General features: G+C 57.1%; 4 protein-coding genes across 4 annotated transcripts; 1 reads left to right on the top strand and 3 right to left on the bottom strand.

The window, feature by feature from the left end:
- Positions 1-5355: 5355 nt before the first annotated feature.
- On the bottom strand, positions 5356-9188 carry COL26b_002830 (uncharacterized protein; the record flags this gene model as incomplete). The annotated part of the gene is made up of 2 exons (XM_053175737.1): positions 5356-8976; positions 9063-9188. The coding sequence occupies 2 exons, from the start codon at positions 9186-9188 to the stop codon at positions 5356-5358; spliced, it is 3747 nt and encodes a 1248-aa protein (XP_053040446.1).
- An 829-nt stretch (positions 9189-10017) lies between these two features.
- On the bottom strand, positions 10018-11349 carry COL26b_002829 (uncharacterized protein; the record flags this gene model as incomplete). The annotated part of the gene is made up of 1 exon (XM_053175736.1): positions 10018-11349. One exon carries the CDS (start codon positions 11347-11349, stop codon positions 10018-10020), a length of 1332 nt encoding a protein of 443 aa, XP_053040445.1.
- A 2017-nt stretch (positions 11350-13366) lies between these two features.
- Positions 13367-15301, top strand: COL26b_002828 (uncharacterized protein; the record flags this gene model as incomplete). The annotated part of the gene is made up of 1 exon (XM_053175735.1): positions 13367-15301. One exon carries the CDS (start codon positions 13367-13369, stop codon positions 15299-15301), a length of 1935 nt encoding a protein of 644 aa, XP_053040444.1.
- A 223-nt stretch (positions 15302-15524) lies between these two features.
- COL26b_002827 (uncharacterized protein) lies at positions 15525-19562 on the bottom strand (the record flags this gene model as incomplete). The annotated part of the gene is made up of 4 exons (XM_053175734.1): positions 15525-15551; positions 15605-17842; positions 17901-18653; positions 18711-19562. 4 exons carry the CDS (start codon positions 19560-19562, stop codon positions 15525-15527), a joined length of 3870 nt encoding a protein of 1289 aa, XP_053040443.1.
- Positions 19563-20596: the final 1034 nt, after the last annotated feature.

The following is a 20596-nucleotide window of genomic DNA, read 5'->3' as shown; positions in this document are numbered from 1 at the left end:
GGGGAATGAGGCGGCCGTGGGCTGGGCCGGCCGACTCGAGCATGTGTAATTGTGTAGTGTCGACTCGCGCATGTCGGCAGGTGTCCCAAAATGGAGAGATGCATCAACTCGTGTGCCCCCGTATTTTCCAGTACCTGATGAAGGGTCGTATCTCTGGGCTAAGACAGCACTAGCGCTGGCAGGCTTAGCGTCAGGTAGGTTGCGACCGCATGGTAATATGGCCGCGCACCGAAAAGAACAGGGCAAGGCAAATGGCAGAGCGATAGCGGCGCCGAGAGTACGAGGAGGGCGGGACGAAGGGCAATCGAGACGGTGTCAATCAAACAACGCAGGCAAGATACGATGCGAGTCTCGACAGTGATTGTGGCCGAGAGGGATGGCGGACGAGTCGCCAAGTTGCCGAGCTGGCCAAGGGCCCCGGAAGGGAAAGCCACGGCCGCTGGCACAGTCAGGTGGTGAGCCGGTTCGGAAGGCCAAGAAGGTACTGCGTATGGGAGAACGTCAATTGTTGATGATGCGGGTTTTGGTGAAAGCTGCAGGAGAGAAATGAAGGCAACAGCGCTTCAGGTGACTGGAGGCACGGATGGGAGACGCCGCATGGAGAGACATAGACATGCTGCCATGTCTATCCCCATGGTCGCACAAGACATTGCTGGCTGGATCAGATTGTCCCCGAGATACCTGAATACAGGATGGGGTCCAACCAAGTGTTAGTGTCCAAGGAATTTAGCAAGACCATCGTTGGATTTGGGTTTCGATGGTAGGCCAGAAAGGGCAGGGTTCAAAGACAACGATGAAGGGAGGATAAGGTGGCGGTGGGGGGGGTTTGGAGATCGGAGAAGAGGAGTCGAGAAATCGGAACTGGAGAATGGAGAATGGAGTCGAGTCCACTGTGGGAGTCACGGTGGACTGGAATGTGGTGCAGTCACAGGTGCAGGAGAGGAGAGCTGAGTGCACCTCAGTGCGGTGCGGGCTGACTGACGCGTGGGGGAGCGGAGGAGGAGAAGCTGTTCGTTCGGTGCCCGCCATGGGTCCCGGTGTGTGTGTGAGTGGAGAGGGGACATTGACCATTGGAGACCTATCGAAAAAGAGATGATGATCAGTAAAAATACGTGCGATATTCCCCCAACAAAGGTCGGCCGGAGGGAGGAGACCTTGCATTTTTGCCGGTTCCAATCTCTGCCCGGTCAGCCTGATGCATGCCTGGGTACCTAGGTAGGGTTATCATTATCACGGGCGACAGCGAGGTCAGCTTCAGGTGGCAGGCAGGAACCGCGACCATGACACTGCCCCCACTCCGAGGCAGGTACGGCGAACAGGCGGATAAGAGGCACCTAGTGGAGGTAGGTAGGTAGATAGCAGCTTGCCTACCACCTTAGGCCGAGCCTCAGGTTATCACCAGGTTCCCAGTTTCAAAGGTGAGGAAGGTGCTCGCTCATCAATGATCACGCCCGAGAACCACCACCCGCGCCGTCGACAGTTGCACCCAGTGCAACAGCACCCCAGGGGCCAAAGTACCTCGCTGCTGTGGGTGTGACAGCACCAACCCACCACCGCATCTTTGTTCACCTCGTTGTCCTGCGAGGTTTGCTGAGACGATGATGGTGCTGTCGTCTGTCCGTCATCCGTCATCCGTCATGAGGTAGGCGCCGTCCGTGCTGCCCTGACGACCTGACCTGCCCTACCCTACCTACCCTGTTTCCTTGCATGTGTTACCCACTCGTCGATGGATAAATGCAGGAAACGGAGCTGGATGTCTCGTCATCTTGTTGGTCAGGGCAGAGCAAACGACGGGTGATGGAGACACCAATGGAGACGGGGTAAGGTAAGGTAAGGTAAGAGCACCACGACGACAAACGACCACAAGCTTGGGCGGATCGGGGAGCATGGACCACCGCTTAGGTCCCCGTCGACGGCTTCCCACTGGTCCGACTCACTCCGGTTTCCTGTCTTTGGGAAACACCCGTGGACACCTTCCCGCATCATCTCTGTTACTGTCACTGCAAGAGCTGAAGTGCACCTGCACCGTGTGGCCCAACCCAACCTACCTTACCTACCTAAGGTAGCTAGCTACCTACCTATCCACTTGAGGCATTCTCACGGCTCGGATCCGGCCCCGCCCGCAGTTTCCCGTTCACTGGCACTCGAGTGCTTCATTCCTTCCTTCCCTCCCATGAGGCGAGGGAGGTCAACTGTGTTCACGTCAGGTCTGCAACTCCAGACTGTCAACGCCACCAGTGCTGCATCCACGCCGCAAGTCTCACCTATTCTTACATACCTTACCTCACTTCCCTTCGCTTGTCTTGCTTTTGCAGCGACAGCACATCTTGCCTTGCCGTAAGGCAGAACCGACGCGAGACACGGCACGCACGATACCGTACCGCCGCCTCCCACTCACTCAGAAGCCAAACCACCCATCATGACACCATCATCCGAGACCGACCTTTTGCAAAATCCCACCGCAGCATTCACCATCGAAAATCCTCCGCCCAGAATACCCCTCTGCCCCGTCAGCTCTTACAAAAGCTGCTGCCCATGCACCTCCCGGGGACTTGTGCCGCACCCTCCCGCCACCTCCATCTGGCTCAGCCATTCCCAATCCAGACTTTACCGATTGGCACCCCTTCCCCCCTACTCAAACTGCGGCATGTCAGTCAACGGATTCCGAGGTCCATTCAACCCCAGAGTTACGGCCAACAGTTATTCGCACTTTACTGTCTCGCTTGTCATACGGATAGAGGGAAGCAGGCTGACTAGCCACTCGACAGGCAAGAACACTACTACTGGCGCTTCACTTCAACTTCTCTAAGCCATCTGCATCGCCTAGTCGATTAAGCCAAATCAAATTGCCCGACACACTTGATTCCGGCATATACATCGCTTGGCTGAGTACACCGCTGCTCACGCGACACCGCTCTAAATCTCGACCGGTGCCAGCCCTCGGATGCGCCTGCAAATGTGTCTCCACACAACCTAGAGAGATCGTTATCAAATCATGCCGCCAGGCTGCCGACTGTCCCTGGCCCAACAACCAACACGTCCTCTGCTCTTTTGCGACTTGTCCTGCCCCGATACTTGCCGGCAACCGGTCACATCTTCACTCAGGGGCACTTTTGCAAGTTGCAAGTTGCCAACTGCAGATTGACTGCGTGTGGCAGACAACTCCTGGCTCCACGAGCTCATGAAGAGTTTCACTGCATATCTGCCAGCTTACCCAACTGAGCAGGTCCTCCAGCGACCCTTCACTTTTGGGGGCACGCTAGCCGTACGCCTGCCTTCGGGCCAATCCCAGCCTTCCGCCCTCCCACTCAACGCGACTTATCAACTTTCCTCCCGATGCCCACACCCCCCTACGTCTCCGATCTGCCTCACCTCCGAACCCATCCCCATTTTGAGCTGCCTACAGCGCTGAGCGCGTCCTGTACCTGCCTTTTCTCATTGCGGTATGTCTACCTCTGGATTATCATGTCTCAGCAAAATGAGGCAGCTTGAGCTCAGGTCTGCAATGCACGACGCTATGCCCACATCAAGTATAACCTGCCAGTGCCCGCGAGGCTGGGTGCCCTTGACGTTGAGGGTACTTTTTCAGGGTTCCTTTGTGTCATTCCCACGTGGAAGTACGGCAAACCAAAGTGGCCAGGTCGCCATGGGCCGGGGCAAGCTCTTGAACAACCTTGACACAACTTCGATGAGGCGTTGGAGGACCAGGTACTGCTATCTTGCAACAGTCAACGGTTGCAGCTGTTCTGAGAGGAATCTCGGATCCTAATCTTTACGCCACCCTGTCAAGGCCAAGGTCCTTGTACACGTTGCGCGTACGCAGTACGAATCTGCGGCGCAGTCCGACACAATTTCCTCAAATCTCCCGCCTGAACTTTACTGGCGGCCGTCTCCGCAAGATGCCAACTAGGTTGCCACATTCCTCGGCGTGTTACGCCTGGGACAAGTTCAGATGTTATTCAACAACTGTCCCGAATCGTCAGGCTGAATCAACCGTCGGTTTGGACTTAACGGCCCGAATTCTTGCCATGACCAGTATGTAGCTTCGGCCCCGGCCGTCGTCCAAAGACACTACCAGAGTTTTGCTCCAACAAGTAGGTGATTGGCAGAGCCCTGACCGCTGCCTACTAAGCCACGCTGGGCGACTGATGTTGTCAACACTAGGCTCTCACTGCTTGTGCTTATAGCCTCATTGGGCATTTGACGTCGTCCGATCGACATAACGTCACACGGTCCGTGAGCATTTCGACATCGTACGTCGAGCCTGTGCGACGGGATGGCGGCGGCAGTCGATCGTGAAACAACAGCAACGGATCCGATTCGTCTCGTGAGTGACCGCCCGGTTTCCGCGGCTTAAAGGGATGCGACTGAAGCTCTTCGGATGGATGAAGAATATCCCCAGGACGAGAGTGTCATGACCTAATGCGCCGTCGTAGCGCCGCGGAAGTCTCGAAGAATAGCCCCTCTAACTTTCTAGCTTGGTTACCGCAGGCAATGCATCAACGGCACATATGATTGTGAGGCGCAAACCCAGAGACTTGGCACAATCCCGCGCGGACAGCTAACGTCGATTGACTCTCGGGCTAGTCCGCAGGTAGCGCTGACCATGGCAGACGTCAACCACGCAGCCAGATTTGTGTCGTGCTGTGTCTATGTCCGTCCCTCTCCGTCCCGGAGCTAAATAGCCTCCGGTAAATCGTCAATGGTCCAAGAGTCGCTGCGTTGTCAGTGACCCCCGCGGCCTCCCGCTTGCACAATGCGAGCGCGGCAAAAAAGCTTCTGCCTCTCTTGGCCATCACGAGCACGTCACTATCTATACGAAAAGCTGTATGCCGAGCGCAAGGGGAGTATTTTGGGCCGTGCTTGGTTCTCCTGGCTGTACCCAGCCCTATGGCAAACATTGATTGAGTAGGTAGTATTCATTCCGCCGGCATTGGCGTCATGTCATGCCCGCATCGCATTCGCATTGTAACCCTTCTCCCGCACACCTTCCTCCCCAGGTAATACGCCGGCCGCGGCGGCCGTTGTCAGTGGCCGGCTTCGCTATGGCGTCGTCGATGATGTTTTTTTTTTGCTTGCTCCATGGGCTTTTAAAGTGTCGTGAGAACAGCAAAGCCCCAAATGACACCGAATAGTGAGCTCAATGTGCATTACTTGCCTTCTAGGGAGGCGTGTAATTGCCGGCCCAGCAGAGTTACCGCAGACCGGGCAAAAGCCATGGCAGCTACCATAGGTGCCGTATCACGATAACCAAGGAAATCTTTCTGCGTTGCAAAGTGCTGCTTGCTTTCTAAAGACGACGGAACCTTTCTCGTCTATGCTCTTGTCTGCATGAAGTTTACTTGTATTCCATGTCTATGCGGCCTGGGCCAAGCCAAGCCGCTCGACAACGCGCTTGATGGACCCCTTTTCGGCCTTGCTCCAGTCCACGCTCTTCAACTCCTCCGCCCGACCGCCACCATCCCCCTCCTCTCCAAACAGCTTCCACAGCTCGTCGACAACCTGGCTGCGTACCCTGGGCCAAGGGTGGAACATGAGTGCCCCAAGCCTCTTCCGCGCCTCCGCGACCCCGTCCCTGACACCCTCCGCAACCTCCGGATCCGCGCCCGTGTCGTCGAACCCGGCCACGCACCCGTACACCTTGATGCACACCTCGAGCTTGCGCACGTTGCCCGTCTTGTAGCCCGCGCGCTGGACCTGCAGGCACAGCGAGCGCAGGCCGACCAGCACCCCGGCGCACTTCTGGAAGAGGCCGACGTGGCACAGGAAGGCGACGATCTCGAGCGTCGGGACGACGACGCGGTCCGCGGCCGCGAGGCCCTGGCGCGCCTTGAGGTTCGCGACGAGGGCGCCGCAGACGGACGACAGCGCGGCGGGTGAGGCGGCGCAGAAGGAGGCGAGGGCGGCGCGGGAGGCGATGACGAGGTCTTCATTGCCTGTGTCGGCGGAGGTGACGTAGCCGGAGAGGAGCTCAGACATCCAGGCCTCTTCGTCGGGGCGGGTGAGTTTGGGGTGGAGAAGGTTGGAGGACGAGCAGGAGCGGAGCGTCAGGAGTGTGTGGAAGTACTCCCGTGAGGAGAAGGTCTGCTGCGTGAAGGTCGGGGCGAAGGACGGGTCAAGGGTAAGGGCGAGGACAGCGTGGGCTTCCGTGCGGACGCGGTCCAGCTTCTCGGCCGCGAGACGGAGGATGCGGAGGAAGAGTTTGGATACCGCTCCCGGCAGCCATTCGACCTCGGTGGTTTCTGGTGCAAAGGCAAGCTTCCAGAGGGACTTTGTGGCGCGGAGGGCCTCGAGCCGGACGTGGGAGCCGACGTCGCCGCGGGCGTTTGTCGTGTAGTCGTTCAGGCCCTCGGCCAGGAGGTCCAGGAAGACCGGGGCGCGGTCGCGGAGCAGGACGCTCTGCGAGAGGCTCTGGAGGATCGCGACGCGCGTGTCGATGTCGTTGTCGCTCGTCCACCGCGCGAGGACCGTGTCGCAGACGACGTCTGCATCTTGGCTGCCGAACGTGCTGGTAATGGGGTACGCCATTGTGAGGGCGGAGAGCACGCCCGTGTCGTTCGCGGTGCGGGAGGTCGGGCGGTGACGCACCGTTGTGGCCCATTCCTGGATGATGGTCCTGCGGGAGTCGGGCGGGGAGAAGAGCAGGTGGATGAGGGCTGCTTCGGAGGAGGCCGAGACCGCTTCCTTCTCGGGGCGGGAGAGGCCTGCGGCGATGACGGGGCCAAAGGTCGAGACGAGACTAGTTATGGATGAGGGGATCGAAGGGAGAGCGTCGATTGATGCCATGACGTTGAGGAGTGATTGGGTGTTTGCGGTTGAGACGACTGTGTAGCCTGGTTGGAGAGGCAACTGTGCGTTCGAGGAGAGCGTGGCCGCCTGCAGGATGGGGAGTGAGGAGGTGATGAGACGGCTGGAGGCTTCGGCGACTAGCTCTGGTCGACGGTAGGTTGTCTTCTGAAAGTCTCCTAAGATTGTCTCTAGACTTTGAATGATGCGCTGTGTGAGATCCTTGACGATGCCATCCGGCTTGGCAGCCAGTAGATCAGGGAACTTGTCCAGTACGGACGCGAGACAGAGTAGGAGTCCGTGCCGCTCGTCGACTTGTCTGGTCTGAAGAGCGCGAAGACGGGCGAGGATCCTGTCGATCGAAGCCGTGAACTGAGCCGCGGCGTCGGGCGAGTCCTTCTGGGAGAGTTCCAGCGTGAGAGTGCCAAATGAAGCGCCGGCGACACGACGCGAGGCGGCATCTGCGTCGCCTATTCCTCGCCAGCCGAGGAGACCGTCTAGGAGAGCCGCACCGTACTGGGGCGAGAGCCTCGTTGCGTTGAGGGCCACTTCGTGAATGGCGCGCGACCGTAGGGCGACGGCGTGGTAGTCGACCGTCTGCACAACCCAGATGCCCTTCTCCACCGTGTCGGGGTGTCGCCCGATGAGTTCCTGCAGCGCAGCTGAAGTGCCGCGGCGGATGTTGCCTGCCGAGTCGAGCGAGGCAGTGACGACCAACTCCGTGGCGAGGACTTGTAGGATGGAGGCGTCCCGGCCGTGAGGCCTGGCAGCAACGACGGCTGCCTGGGGGACTTCTAGGAGTTCCGCGGTGGTGTACCGTCGGGCCAGGGCCCAAATGCCGAAGCATGCTGCATCGCGGACGTTGGTCCCCACGGAGCCGCCTGATGTGCTGCGCTTCTCAAAGGAGAGGCCAAGGAGCAGGCCGTGAACGATGTCTGGGAGCTGGCTTGCGGGTGGGGAGCGGCGGTATAGCAGATGCGAGAGGGTGAGCATCAGACCGTGCCATTCCAAGGGGTCTACGGCTGCAAGGTCGCGGGTCTTGAGCCCGTTGGGGTTTCCTGGCTCCTTGGTCCATAGAACGTTGCGGTTCAACGAGTCGAGGACGGCGTCGACTACCTGGGAAGCCATCTCTGGATCGAGTCTGAGAGTAACAATGCTGAGCGCTTTGGAAGCAGCCAACCGAACGGGCGTATCGTTGTCGGCGAGGCATTCCAGGAAGTAGCCGATGGACGTCTCGATGAGCTCCGTGCTGTCTGGGTCCGGCGGCGACTTGCGAAGGAGTAGGACGGTGACGGAGCGGATGACCTTGATCAGCATTTTGCGAGCCACGGCGACAGAGCGGATCGCGGCCGAGACGGGTGTCTCTTCGACCTCGGAGGAGGCGACTGCGTGAGCGGCGCGGAAGATGGAGGAGAGATGGACGTCCATGTCCGACGTGTTTATAGACGATCTCAGAACGCCGGCCAGGAAGGAGAGCACGCCAATGTAAAAGTACGGCGGCTGCGGCGGAGTATCCGGGGATGGTTTGAGGGAGGCGAGGGCCCAGTTGACGAGGGCGGTCAAGACGCCTTGGGACTGCATGTCGCGGCGCATGGCGATGCGGACGAGAAGAGCGCGGGCACCATCGCGTTCTTTGCCAGGAGAGGCGAGATACTTGACTGCCACTGGGAGGATGCGGACTGTGATCCCGGGCAGGTCAGACGGCCAGGTGAAGTTTGGGATGGAAGGGAGGGTAATTTGTTCGTCTGCCGCGGCGGAGGAGATGGTGGACAGGTCGAAGGGGGCGAGAAGAAGATGCGACAGCCATAGAAGAACTAAATAGCGCTCTTCCCAGGACCATTGCTGAGTGTTGGACTGGGGGGATAAAGGGCTGAGGGAGGGACGGGAGGCCTGACGCGACCTGGAGCGCTCCGCAGACTCGAGTGCCGAGAGGAGAGGCTCAATGTAGCGGGTCTCGGCGTTGAGGAAGCGCACAACGACTTTCTCGCCACGGATCTTGGCGAATGTGTAGAGCAGCTTAGCAATGGCGACATTCAGGGGCTCGAGCAGCTGGGAGCGAGTCGAGAGTTGTTTGGGACGGTTGCGGTTCCGGATGTTGAGGTGGGCGAGGTAGGTTGCCGCTAAAAGCGGAAGCCATGTGGGAAGATGAGAATCCAGCAGTTGAGGAAGCTCTTGGAAAGGGTCGAGCAACTGCGATTGTTATTAGCCAATGAGTTTGATGAGAGGACTAATGAGATTACGCTGGATGCCAGACGGGCTGTTTCTGAGGTCCGTACGCGGCTGCGGAGAGTGTGGCCGTCCGATTTGCGTAGGAAAAGAGGAAGAGACCGAGAAAAATCCGCAATGAGATCTGTTGAGATCCTTTGGAGTTTGATGTCGCTGTCGTCCTCGTGGGCGTCCATTCTGGCGGGTGGGTGATGAGATGAGATGAGATGTGCACAGTCTAGGACATTGAAGTGAGAGCGGGGGAGACCTCAGTGAGGTGCTGGCTCGGACTCCACTAGATAGTGTTGCTTGCCTCCGCTGTCAGATGTCTGATGCTTATTGTTTGCTTGCAACTCGCAATCACCACTTGCGATGTCGTGGGTAACGATTGCGGCAGTGAAGTCGGGTTCGTGTGAGTGAGTTGCGAAGGAAGCCAGAGGTGTGGATAACGTGGTGATGCCCGCACAGTGCTATTGTCGACTTGTCGCTTTATTTGACACTGTTGAAAGGTTCATCAACCATCCTTGGAGGAGAGACAGTCTAGACTTCCGTTCTCTCTGGAAAGACATCATGTTTTCTTAAAAACACTCAGACTTGTTTAAAAGTATGCTCACATATCACCGTCGCCTGAGCTAAGAAATGTATGATTACGTGTCCGTTGGTCAAAGCAGTCACCATCTCAACGAACTCTTCTTCGGCTTACATGAAATCGACTTCAACAGGGCCACCAAAAGTGCAAATCAAAATAACTTTTTGTATATCTGATGATAGTCTCATAACAATTTCCGATTGTGCTGCTTTCGGCCCGAAGGAGTGTGGTAGACTCGATCCAACTAATAACTCTGCTTTTACTCAACCGCCGTACACTACAGTGCAGAATCTAGTGGGTTGCAATAACGTAATTAAGGCCGTGTATTCATTTCCCCTGTCCCATGGAATTATGTACGCTGACCATGTCGGGGACCATCAGAAGGGTATAAAGCCAAATGTGGTAAAGAGAGGTGCAAAGTCGCTCTCTAGCGGCAATTAGAGCATTGCGAAGGCGAGCATGCCAGCCAGTACAGCGATGCTGAAGGTAGTAGCGGCAGCGCTGCTCACAGGAACGGTGGTGGTAGTCGAAGAAGGAGCAGACGTGGGCACGCTCACGGTGGCATTACCGCCGGAGCCTGAGCCCGAGCCCGAACCAGATCCTGAGCCAGAACCAGAGCCAGAACCGGAGCCAGAACCGGAGCCGGAGCCGGGGCTAGAGCCGGGAGTGGCAGACGGCGACGCACCGCCGCTTCCACCGGAGCCGGAGCCACCGGAGGGCACAGCAGTCGACAACGTCGTAGCTCCACCAGAATCAGAACTGGAGTCAGTACCCGTGGCAGTGGCGGTAGCCGTCGGAGTGCCAGCAGCGGTAGAAGAGCTGGAGGTGGTGTTGTCACAAGACAGGTCGTACAAAGGCTTGTTGGTCAGGGTTGAGCCAATGACACCGAAGCTGGGGTTGGGAGTAGTGGGAGAAGAGTCCTGGAAAGTGTACCACCAGACATTTGTCTTTCCAAACATGGGGCAGCCAACCTCGTCCCAGAAAGTCTTCGCGTTCTCGAGGGAAGGGACAGCAGAACCGACGGTCTTACCGCTGACAGGCCAACCAGTTTCGGCAATCCAAACAGGCTTGCCGCCAACGGCACCCTGGGTCGCGCTCAGAGCCTCGGCCCATCGCTGCTTACTGTCAGAGATGGCGTTGGGCTTGGTGTCCTCGAAGTAGGGGTAGGCGTCCATGCCAATCCAGTCGCAAGCATCGATGACTGCCTTGTTGCTGCCATTAACCCAGGCAGTCCATGTGTCGACGTGGCCCAGAGGGGCGCTGCTCAGGGGCGAACCCTTGAGAATTTCCCGGACTTGATCAAAGTATCCCACGAGCGTGTTGGGCTCGGCACCAGCGTATTCGCCATTGGCAATGCCGGTTGGTGAATGGCGGTAGAGATCCTCACTTCCAATGGAGATGCCGGCAACCAGACCGTTGAGCTGACTGCCGTACTGCGACACCGTCTTCTTCAGGGCCTCGAGCTCGTTTGCAAAAGCTGCGTCACCGGCAGAAGCCCAGAGACCGAGTAGCAGACTGGTCTTTGTGGAGATGGCGGCGGGAATGGCTGCAATAGGGTCGTTGGTGCTTCCGCCTTGGACCATTGTGTAGAGACGGGCTGAGGTGAAAGCACCGTTGGTGCCCTCGAGACTAGCAGCAGCCTTGAATTCGGCCTCGAAGTCGGCCTGTGTCTTTGCGCTGCCGTCTGTGAAGGTAGAGCCATAGTTGAAGCCCTGGAAGGCACTGGCCGTTGCGGCGTAGAGGACCGCAGCCAAGCTGGAGGTACGCATTATGTCGGTTGCGCGTTGAGTAGTAGAGAGTTAGGTGCTGCTGGATTTTTGAGGGAGAGGCAAGTACACGAGAAAATGGAAGAGGTCGACTTGTAGATGCCGTAGGAGCCGGGTGCTCTGGAGGAATAGCAACTAGGTATTAATACGTAGGTCAAGGCCGGCGAACGAGAGACGATGTGGGTGTGTTGGTTCAGAGACCCGGAGGCACAATGAGGATAACGATTGTGAGGAGATGCAAAAGAGAGTAGGTGAAGCAAGGGAACCGGAAGAGAAGAAAGGATTGGGAAAACACGAGGGGTAGGAGGGTTTTTGACCAAGAAGGCAAATGCTTGATCAGATCACATAAACAAGCTCGATGGTCTTTGGGCCGACTTCCCTGTGCCTTGCACATGGCAGCGGAACTCCCCTTCTCCTCCAAGTACTATGTCGGTTCTCGGTTTGTTATCCCACACCCTCCCAACAAGAAGGACCAATCCAGACGAGAGAGTTGCGTAAGTGGGATGACACCTGGAGGGCGGAAGAGTCTGGAAAAGGCAAGTGAGGTTAGCTGGGTGGTTCCACATGCCCCGAGTTGAACTGACACTTCCCAACACCCCTTCCCCTCCCCCTCCCTCGCCGAGATGCAGCATCGCTGTCCAGCATTGAATGCTTAAGACGCAGGAACAAGGTGTGCCCCGTATCCAAAGCACATCTTTAGGTTTCTTCTGCAGGACTGCCCCTGAAGCGACGAGGCGATGAGGTCACGGAGTGTGCAGGGCAACCAAATCGGCGCAGGACGGCTCAAAACAAAGGCCCAATCACGGCTGCCATCCCATTTTACCGGCGAGCCGGCGCCCATCTTGGGCCGTCAAGAGTCCCCGGGCACGCGCTGGCTTGCCCATTTTTAGCAGCCATGTGCACTAAGCTCACCCCTGTGTCCCTGTACGGCCAGCCCGTGATGGTAAGCCCGGTCGAATCGCCCCCTCCCCCGTATTTTCAAGCAATCCCAATGTTGCGAGAGACCATAATAACACCTCGTCGGAATGCGCGACATGTCTGTCTATCATTCAATTTGGGAAAGTTTCTGTCGATATTTTGGTCAGTGAAGGCCTGTCTTGTAAGAACGCGAATCTGAGTCTGCCATCTGCAGTCATCTGGCGTCAGTGCCCGAGGAATAACACTTTCTGCTCTGCCCTAAGGTATGTGGCATGTAGGCACTGGTAGGGTAAGGTAGGTTTCCCGACGGCTTCCGGTGCCGTCTGCCACCCGCCTAGCGAGACCACCTAGACTCACGTAACTCCCAACAACGCGTGGTTGCTTGACGTCCTAAGTTGGCGAAACCAAGTGGCGTTCGACATGTTGAGTTGGTTGGGCACGACTGCCGCTCTGTGGAAGAGTCTACTGTAGGGGAAAAGCCAGACCGAAGTCAGGCAGATCAATCGCCAATGACGGAAGCTGGGTGACTGCGAGGAAGACTGGGAAAAAGCAACAGCGGAGATGTGACAGCTGCAGGTACCAAGCGCTCGCTTCCCCAGGTATGCAAGGGTTAAGGGTCTCAGGGGACCACATTCCCCGTCTGCAGTGGCCCTCTCAGCTCGGAGCCTCCAAACCGCTGTTATGATTTTTCCTCGCTCTACCCAATTCTCGCAGTCGATGGGGTCGAGAAATCGCACGTCATTTCATGGCCAATTCTTCCCACTAATGTCAATTTGAGAGGCATCAGAAAAAACACGACGAAATTAGGATCACGTAATGCACTCGTCACCCACCTCAGCCCTGGCGGAAAGCCACATCCATGGATGAGGCACGGCCGGACTAAGGATACTGAGATTATCCGGCCTTCGGTGTGACTCGTAGGGTGCGCCAACTTCGCTCACGTTTGCACCACTCGTGGTTCGAAGAAAAGTGGACCCAATTGAGTCCAACGACACCTGCCAGGCAGCTTCTCTGTGCCATCTCACCAGGCTGCCTTTTGTACCTGCTCATCATCTTGACCTCATCTGCCATTTGTGCAATGATTGACAAATGATGGGCAGCAATGGCGGACTTGAACATCCTGCTTTCCACGTATCCCGAAAACGCCGTCCCGTTCACCAATACACCTCAAGCCAGTAAACCGAAGCACTCTCGAACAAGTACACGAAAGGTGCGAACCGGATGCATCACTTGCAAGAAGCGCCACGTAAAATGCGATGAGGGCAAGCCTCACTGCAGCAATTGCCTCCAGAATCGGGGATACTGCGAAGGCTACGCCCTCGAACCGAGAAAGAATGCCGCTGCAAAACCCGGCCAGGTCGTCTGGGATTCCAGGCAAGCCGTCCGCCATGCCGCACACCCGAGGATCCAGTTGAAATTGGACCCTGATGCTCTCGACTTCACCGACACATCGAGCATGCGCTACTTTGAAGAATTCGTTAACCTGGCCAAAGCACCCTGGACCAATGCAGCCGCCAGCAGCAGCTTGTGGGAAGTAACTCTCCCTCAGCTTGCACGCAACAGCAGTACCCTTCGATCTGCCGCCATGGCCATCGGTGCACTCAGCGTGTGGCATCGCCAATCAGCCCAACGGAGCCTTCGCACAATATCCGTGCCCGAGATGTCAACCAATGAGAGCGACGAGCATTACTTCAATGCTGTCGCTCACTACTGCCATTCCATCAAGGAGCAGAGCCGCCAAGCATCTCTTCAAGATGCCATCATCTTGTCTGTCCTTTTGCTCTTGTTCGAGACGCTTAGGGATAACAGAAAAGCCGCCCTGGATCACGTTAATCACGGTCTTTGTCTTATGCTGTCTCTCGTCACAGACGAGAATGCAGAACATCATATCAGGAAGCTGGCCCCCAACCCCAAGCCTCTCCTGGCTGCCATCGCCGACGTTTTCAACCACCTTGCAAAACAAGCCCGTACGGTGTTGCGCGACAGAGTGGGACAGGGGCCTCCCCTTCCAAACCTAACCAAGGTCTTAAGGAGTAGGAACCATACGATGGAATCTTTCATGATTCTATTGAGTCAAGTGCCCAGCTCGGACGTCGACATCGACGATATACCCACGGTCTTCAAAAGCCTCGACGACTTTGAAGACAGCTGGAATGCAGTTCAGCGTGCACAAACGGCAATGATCCCCATCATGGTGGAATACTTGTACAACTCGGACGTAATTCACTCACACGACGAAGAGGTCATTTATGGGTTCCATGTCAATCTCCTACAAAATCCCCGTATTGTGGAGTTCTCCGAGAAGTCAAACAAGACCATGGAAGCACTTGACGCCGGATTCCAGCCCCTTTTCAACAAGATCATCATGTCGCACGATGCCGACTCACCCCTCTACTTAAGAGCAATTCATCTGCGTCTACAGCACTTGGGCGTCTACACGTTTGACAACCCTCCAATGTATGTGAACATTGACTTGGTGAAGGCACGAACACCCCTCTTCCGAGAATATCTATCTGTTGCTTCCATCGCTCTCCGCGCAGCCAAACGAGACGTCGAGAAAAACCCGGCCCATCAAGTCTCTCTTCAGTGCAACATCACATGGCACTTGATGGTTCTGTCCTTCTTCTGTCGCGATCCGCTGGCGCGCGATGAGGCCGTGGAGATGCTGAAAGATTACCCTGGTCAAGATGGCTTGTGGAAAACACGAGCTCTGTACGCCATTGCAGCGCGAAACCGCACGATCGAATGCATGAATGCCTCCGAAGGCACGCCTGAAGAACAGTGGCGACGGTTTTGGCGTCGCGAGTTCCTCTTCGAAGAGGGCGGAGACCGTGTCCTGCTCCGCTATCTCGAGAAAGACGGTTTGCTTGGGACGTGGACGTTAGTGCAGGAGGCTGCCGTGGTCCGAGGGAAAGACGAAGACATAGTATGGACAAGGCAACCGGTGCATGGGCGTGGCGGCCTGCTTATGGCCGAAGTATTCGGTGCCGAGCGTGCGGAATTTGGAAAGAGGAGCGGCCAAGGCACCGACGTTTAGAATTCAGGCGGTTTAAGATACAACGTTTTGACGAATGTGCTTTGAAGAGAAGGAGTATACGACATGGAGACAATTACATTGATACCCAAATAAAGTAAGAAAAAGAAACAAGTCAGCCTGGGAAGTAAAGGGTTTGCCCAAACGGTCTATACAACTCGAGATCCCACAACAGCCAACCCAAATCGCGCGCTATGCCAATGCACAATTTTTTGATTTCCGAAGCCTACTGATCCAAAGCCTGACTCTGGCACTGTAAAATGTCTGTTAGTCAAGAACCACGAAAACGAATGATGAATTGCTTACCATCTCCCAGTACACGCCCTTCTTCCGAAGCAGCTCCTTGTGGGTTCCCTTTTCCACCACGCAGCCTTCGCTGAAGACGAAGATGACATCCGCGGTCTGGACCGTCGACAGCCGGTGCGCAACAGCGACCATTGTCCGCCCCTGGCGCGCCCTCTCAAAAGCGGCCTGGACGATCTTCTCCGATTCTGAGTCCAGCGCCGACGTCGCCTCGTCCAGCAGGAGCAGCTTGGGATCGCGTATCAGGGCGCGGGCGATGGCGATGCGCTGCTTCTGGCCGCCGGACATGGAGACGCCCTTCTGCCCGACCTGGGTGTCGTAGCCCTCGGGCAGGGAGGCGATGAAGTCATGGATGAAGGCCTCGCGGCAGGCGTCGTGGATGCGCTGCTCCGAGATGAGGGCCGGCTCGGAGATTCCGAAGAGGACGTTGTCGCGGATCGTGCCGCGGAACATGATGGGCTCCTGCGGCACGAGGGAGAGGTTGCGGCGGTAGTTGTAGACGTTCATGTGGTTGACGTTGATGCCGTTGCAGAGGACCTCGCCGCGGTTGGGCTCGACGTCGTAGAAGCGCTCCAGGAGGGAGATGATGGTCGTTTTGCCGCACCCGGACGGCCCGACGAAGGCCGCGTACTGCCCCTTTTCGATGGTCAGGTTCAGGCCGTCGAAGACGACGACGTCGCGCGTGGGGTACTTGAAGTGCACGTCGCGCAGCTCGATGCGCACACCGCCTTGCGACTTGGAGATCTCGTCGCCGTGGCGGATGCCCGAGTTGCCGCCGACGGCCGACTCCTGGACGTCGAGAATGCGGTCCGCCGCGGCGGCGGCCTGCGCGGCGCTGGGCGCCACCGACAGGGCTTGACTCGCCGACTCGGCGCCTTGGATGATGGCCATGAGGCAGATAAAGAAGGCCTCCATGGTGTACTCGCCCTTCGCCAGGAGCCTGCCGCCGTACCAGAACACGAGGGCCTGGCATCCCATGCCTGCGCTGTCTGCGAACCCGTACAACACGGAGGTCCACTGTGCTTTGCGCTTTGCTGCGTCGATGTGTTGATTCAGAAGCTTCTCATACCGCTCTTTGATTGACGGTTCCATTGTGAGGGCAGAGACGGTGCGGATGGCCCCGATGGCCTCCGTGGCGAACTGCGAGCTTTCCATGAACACTGTCGAGTTCATTTGGTCAAACTGCACTTCCTGCCTGTACTTCCAGAGACCAGTGCCCAGCATGACAGGCAAGCAGACGAACATCGCTATGAGGCCAAGCTTGGGCGAGTAGAGGAGCGCGATGAGCACGGCTCCGGCGACGGTGAAGAGACCCGACAGCAGGAGGGCGAGGTTCAGTCCGAGGAGCTCCTCGAGCTGCTTCGCATCGCCGCCGACCCTCGAGCTCAGAGCCCCGTGGGAGTTCTCGTCATCGTCGAAGAAACTGACATTCTGGTGCAGCATGTCGGTCAGGTACTGCTTCTTGTACACGGCGCTGATGAAGTACTGCGTGTGTAGCCCGATCCAGCCCTCGCAGGCCCACGCGATGCCGATGCATATGGCGAGGACCATCCACATGAGGCCCCAGAAGTTGGCTTCCTTCTTCAACTCGTCGCTGGGGAGGAGGAAGACGTTGATCACCTTGGCAAAGAGCCAGGCCTGGATAGGCGTCCCCGATGCGACCGCCATCGCGGAGATCGTGATGCCGAGATATGAAGGCCACTTGTCGCGCTGGATCCACATGAGCTTGCCGAAGCTCCAGATGATACCTCGCGGCTTGCGTTTGACGACCTCTCGGTCGCTGAGGATGCTTGGGGGACCACCGTGCTTGCTCGAGTTGGCGTACGTTTTCTCCGTCGAGGCGTCATCAAACTCCACAAGCTTGGGGTTCGCCTTCTCGTCATTGGGATCAGACAGGTTCAGAGCCTGGGCGTTTACCAGCCCGCGGTAGACGCCGTACTTGTTGGCCATGAGGCTCTGGTGCGTGCCTTGCTCGACGGCTTGGCCCTGCTGCAGCACGACAATGTGGTCCGCCTTTTGGATTGTTGAGAGGCGGTGGGCAATGGTGATTGTCGTGCGGCCCTTGGTGACCCTGTCGAGTGCGGCCTGAACGACCTTTTCGGACTTTGCGTCGATTGCGCTCGTTGCCTCGTCGAGAATGATGATGCGCGGCTGCTTGATGATGCTCCTCGCGATAGCGAGTCTTTGCTTTTGGCCTCCCGAGAGCTTGGCGCCGCCATCGCCGACCTTTGTGTCATATCCCTTTTCAAAAGATGTCAGCAACACGCGAAGGATGTTGAAGAAAAAGGGGTGTACTTACGTCGGGGAGTCTGCAAATAAACTCGTGGGCGTATGCCTCCTCGCAAGCATCCTGGACAAGCTGCCTCCTGCGCTCCTCGCTCTCGTTCTCCAAACCGGTCCCGATAAGTCCGTTTGCGACGTTGCCGAAGATGGTATCGTTGAAGAGGAAGGGCTCCTGTTGAACCAGACCGACCTGTGACCTCCACCACTGGAGGTCGCAATCCTCCAAATCGACGCCGCCGACACGGATGCACCCAGAGGGTCGCGTGACCTCAGGTACCTTCTCACCAGCCGCCTTGCCCGCGGCTTGGGGCATGAGGTTTACCTTGGGCACAGCAGGCTGCTCCCGCAAAGAGTACCACCGCTCGAGAAGTCCGACAATCGTGCTCTTGCCAGAGCCCGACGGCCCGACAAGTGCAATGTTTTCACCCGGATGAATGCGGAAGTTCAGCTCGTTCAGGACGGTGATGCCGGGCCTGGTGGGATACCCGAACACCACGTCCTCAAAGATGATGTCGTGCGAGTCGATTTCGGGCTTGAGATTTCCGGACGGCGGCAGCGGCGCGTCGATCACGGTGAAGAGCTCGCAAGCTGCGACCATGGCCTTGCTGACGGCCATCAGCGGCGTCGAGATGCGCTCCATCGAGGTGAGGATCATCATGACTGACATCAGCACGACGAAGACGACGCCGGCGTTGTTCAACGCCCCGGCAATGAAGCGCTGCGTGCCGTACCAGAATGCCAGGCCGTAAGCACCGAACATGCCAAAGAACTACACCGAGTCAGCTGTGCAAAGGGAGTGAAAGAGATCACATCGTCGTGGACTTACGATTAACCCAAACTGAGCAGCCACAATGGGCGCCGTCTTCTGAGCCCGCTCCTTCGCCTTCCGCACCCACCCGTCATACGTTTCAATGACACGCTTCTGCGCGCCGCAGGCCATGACCAGTCGGATCCCTCCAAGAGCCTCGCTGGCGACAGCAGTGCCCTGCATATCTGCCACCAGCGTCTCCGTCTGCCCCTTGACCACCCTCGGCAACACGATTGCGAGAATTAGCGTGATGTACAGCAGCAACGAGGACGTAACCAGGGTCAGATCCCAACTCCAGATGAAAGCGATGATCAAAGCCGTCAAAATAGTCCCGGTAAACTGCAGAAACGTCCCCAGGCGCTCCGAGATGCCGATCTGCAGCGTGGTCGAGGTCGTCGTGATGGCCGTCGCGGGCGCCCCGGGCGCCATCGAGTCGATGGTGTGGATCGACTGCGCAAAGAGCGACTGGACGTAGTGCAGGCGCACCGCCGACGAAAGCCGGATGCCAATCATGCGGAAGCAGAACTTGTTGATTGAGTTGAGCAGCCAGCGACCCAGGAAGAGGGCCATGATGAGCAGCGCTTGGCGGTTCAGGAGGTGCTCGAAGTCGGAGGTGGTAAGAGTCGAGTTAGGCTGGAAGAACTCTGTAAACTGCCCGACGAGCTGGCCAAAGAGGATGTTCATGAGCGGGAGGGTGACGCCGGCGCCGAGGGAGGCAACGGCCGCGATAACGTATACTATGAAATCCCATCTTGAGGCGTAGGTGAATACTCGGATGTAATCTGCGAATGCGGGTTTTCGTTCCACGGGCCCAGCGTCCCCCTTCCCGGCGGGGGGTGATTTCTCGTCTGTTTGATTTTTCTTCGCCATTCTTTTTTCCCTTGGTGGCGTTCAAGTTGTGTGTGAGTCGTGGAAGTTGAGAAGTTCTGAGATTCCAGAAATTCCAACCATCAGCGAGACGCAAACCCCCACGACAATATTTCCTCCCAATGACGCGGGGAAGGACGGAAGTCGAAACTTACTTATGGAGTACAGAGGTAAACTTCTCGGTGCTTGGTCTGGTCCTTTGATGTTGCGGCGGATCAAAGCTGCAGAGGTCTGATCTCGACGTCGTTCATGCCGGGCCGTTTTGACCGTCAAGGGGTTTGGTTTTTGGTGAGCGAGATCGATATGGGACCGTTTTGTGGCCCGTTGCCTCTGAAGAACAGAGCCAAGTTTGGCTTCAAGAGAGTTTCAAGAATAGAACGGGATTCGAATTCAAAAGGCTCGATTTGGTAGAAAAACAAAGAAGGACCGCAAGTTGGCAAACTTGCCATTCAAATAGCATCCGAGGACGGAACGATTCTGGAAGACACATGTTTTGGGCAATATGACAGGCACCACCAGCAGATCCAATCTTGCCAGGGCGAAAGATCTCGTGTAAGAGGTCGCTGCTGCATGGGCCGCTGGATTACCGCTTTTGGAAAGACACGACCCGTGCGTTCGTACACTCGTAAATTGAGGCTCGGAGTATTTCGACCAATTAGCACTCGGCTTACCTTGTCTCAACCTTGCTCCCATTAAGGGCGCCTCTTCCGCGGATGACCTACTCTAGGCGGGCAATTCCTATGGGAACAAAAGTACCTGGTGGTTCATACTTCAATAACAGTCCACATGTGGACGTTATTCATGGATGTAAAGTTGCAGGACCGTAATGCAGCCTTGGCATCATGTAAAGTGTTCTCCTGCAGGCCGACTTCCGTAGTGGAGTTCTCGTTCTCATTGCTCCATCCGCCAGGTAAAAAACGATGAGAAGCTGTCGCCGTCGGCGGTGGTGGTGGTGTTCTGGAGACGGCGGCCAGTGAGTCAGGGCCGATGTTGTGTGAACCAAATCCTGTTGGGGAGGCTTGTTTGCGCTCCGTTCG

This window comes from Colletotrichum chrysophilum (assembly GCF_026319265.1).
Source record: "Colletotrichum chrysophilum strain AFK26 chromosome Unknown scaffold_14, whole genome shotgun sequence".
NCBI lineage: Eukaryota > Fungi > Ascomycota > Sordariomycetes > Glomerellales > Glomerellaceae > Colletotrichum > Colletotrichum chrysophilum.
Note: the sequence above shows the minus strand (reverse complement) of the source record. Positions and strands in the feature narration are given on the sequence as shown.